This window comes from Mandrillus leucophaeus, unplaced genomic scaffold, assembly GCF_000951045.1.
Source record: "Mandrillus leucophaeus isolate KB7577 unplaced genomic scaffold, Mleu.le_1.0 Scaffold192, whole genome shotgun sequence".
NCBI classification, from domain to species: domain Eukaryota; kingdom Metazoa; phylum Chordata; class Mammalia; order Primates; family Cercopithecidae; genus Mandrillus; species Mandrillus leucophaeus.
In genome coordinates, this window is record NW_012101943.1 from 4,205,300 (window position 1) to 4,206,186 (window position 887).

Below are 887 nucleotides of genomic sequence, written 5' to 3' on the forward strand. Positions count from 1 at the left end.
AAAAAAAAAAAAAACAGGAGGGGAAAATCCCGAGCCTGCTAGCTACTCTGATTACACTAAAAGCTAAAGGAACTGATGTAGTGGATTCCATTATTTTGAGGTGCGCGTCTCTACATTGGGCTTGCATGGGGTTCCAGGTGCATGCCTAGGGCTCTGGAGTTAGGCACACTTGGGTTCCAGTCCCAGTGTCACCACTCACCGGCTGTGCAAACTTGAGCACATTACTGAACCCCTCTGTGCCTCAGTTTCCTCATCTCAAAATAGGATATTTAGCGTGACTACCTTATAGGATTGCTGGAAAGATGAAATAAGATAATGCATGGAAAGAACAGCACAGCACTTGACCCAGCACTCAATAAAATGGAGGAGCAGAAAACACCCTGTAATGTTTTCCCTATGCATTTTCCCTATGTATTCCGGGTGGTAAGAATATCCCACAGATGAATATAGCCGGGTATGTTTTCTGGGAACCAAGGCCCAACCTGCTGTGATTTTCTTCCTACCACCACCAGAGTACAGAGGGCAGATCCAACCCAGCCTGACCCCCTTTGGGCACCACAGCTGCCTTCCCATTGATGGACACTGTAATGGTAAATAGCTCTCTGCAGGTCTCCTCAATGGGACCTTTAGTGGCTCTCTGGTTGCTTCTGTCTGAGGAAACAGGAAAGAAAATGCAAGCTGACGTGGATTCCTCATTTCATTTTGAAAGAAATGGCTTTCCCTAGGCAAGACAGGAAAGGGAATGAGGTTTGCTGAAGGAATCCAGAGAAATAAATGTTCATACTCATAAAAAATTGAGTATATGTAGTCATACTGGACTGACCTCAAATTCAGTAGCTTATATTGCTTTAGGAAAAAAGAAAAAAGGCTAGGCGCAGTAGCTAACC

The 887-nt window shown here is 44.8% G+C and overlaps 1 protein-coding gene across 1 annotated transcript in view; it reads right to left on the reverse strand.

Moving 5' to 3' along the window:
• The window catches only part of RAB15 (RAB15, member RAS oncogene family), a 30,117-nt gene that overhangs the window by 27,527 nt on the left and 1,703 nt on the right, over positions 1-887 (reverse strand). The window contains exon 2 of the mRNA XM_011978331.1: positions 518-651. Coding sequence (XP_011833721.1) covers positions 518-651 — 134 coding nt within the window. The remainder of the gene's footprint in view (positions 1-517; positions 652-887) is intronic.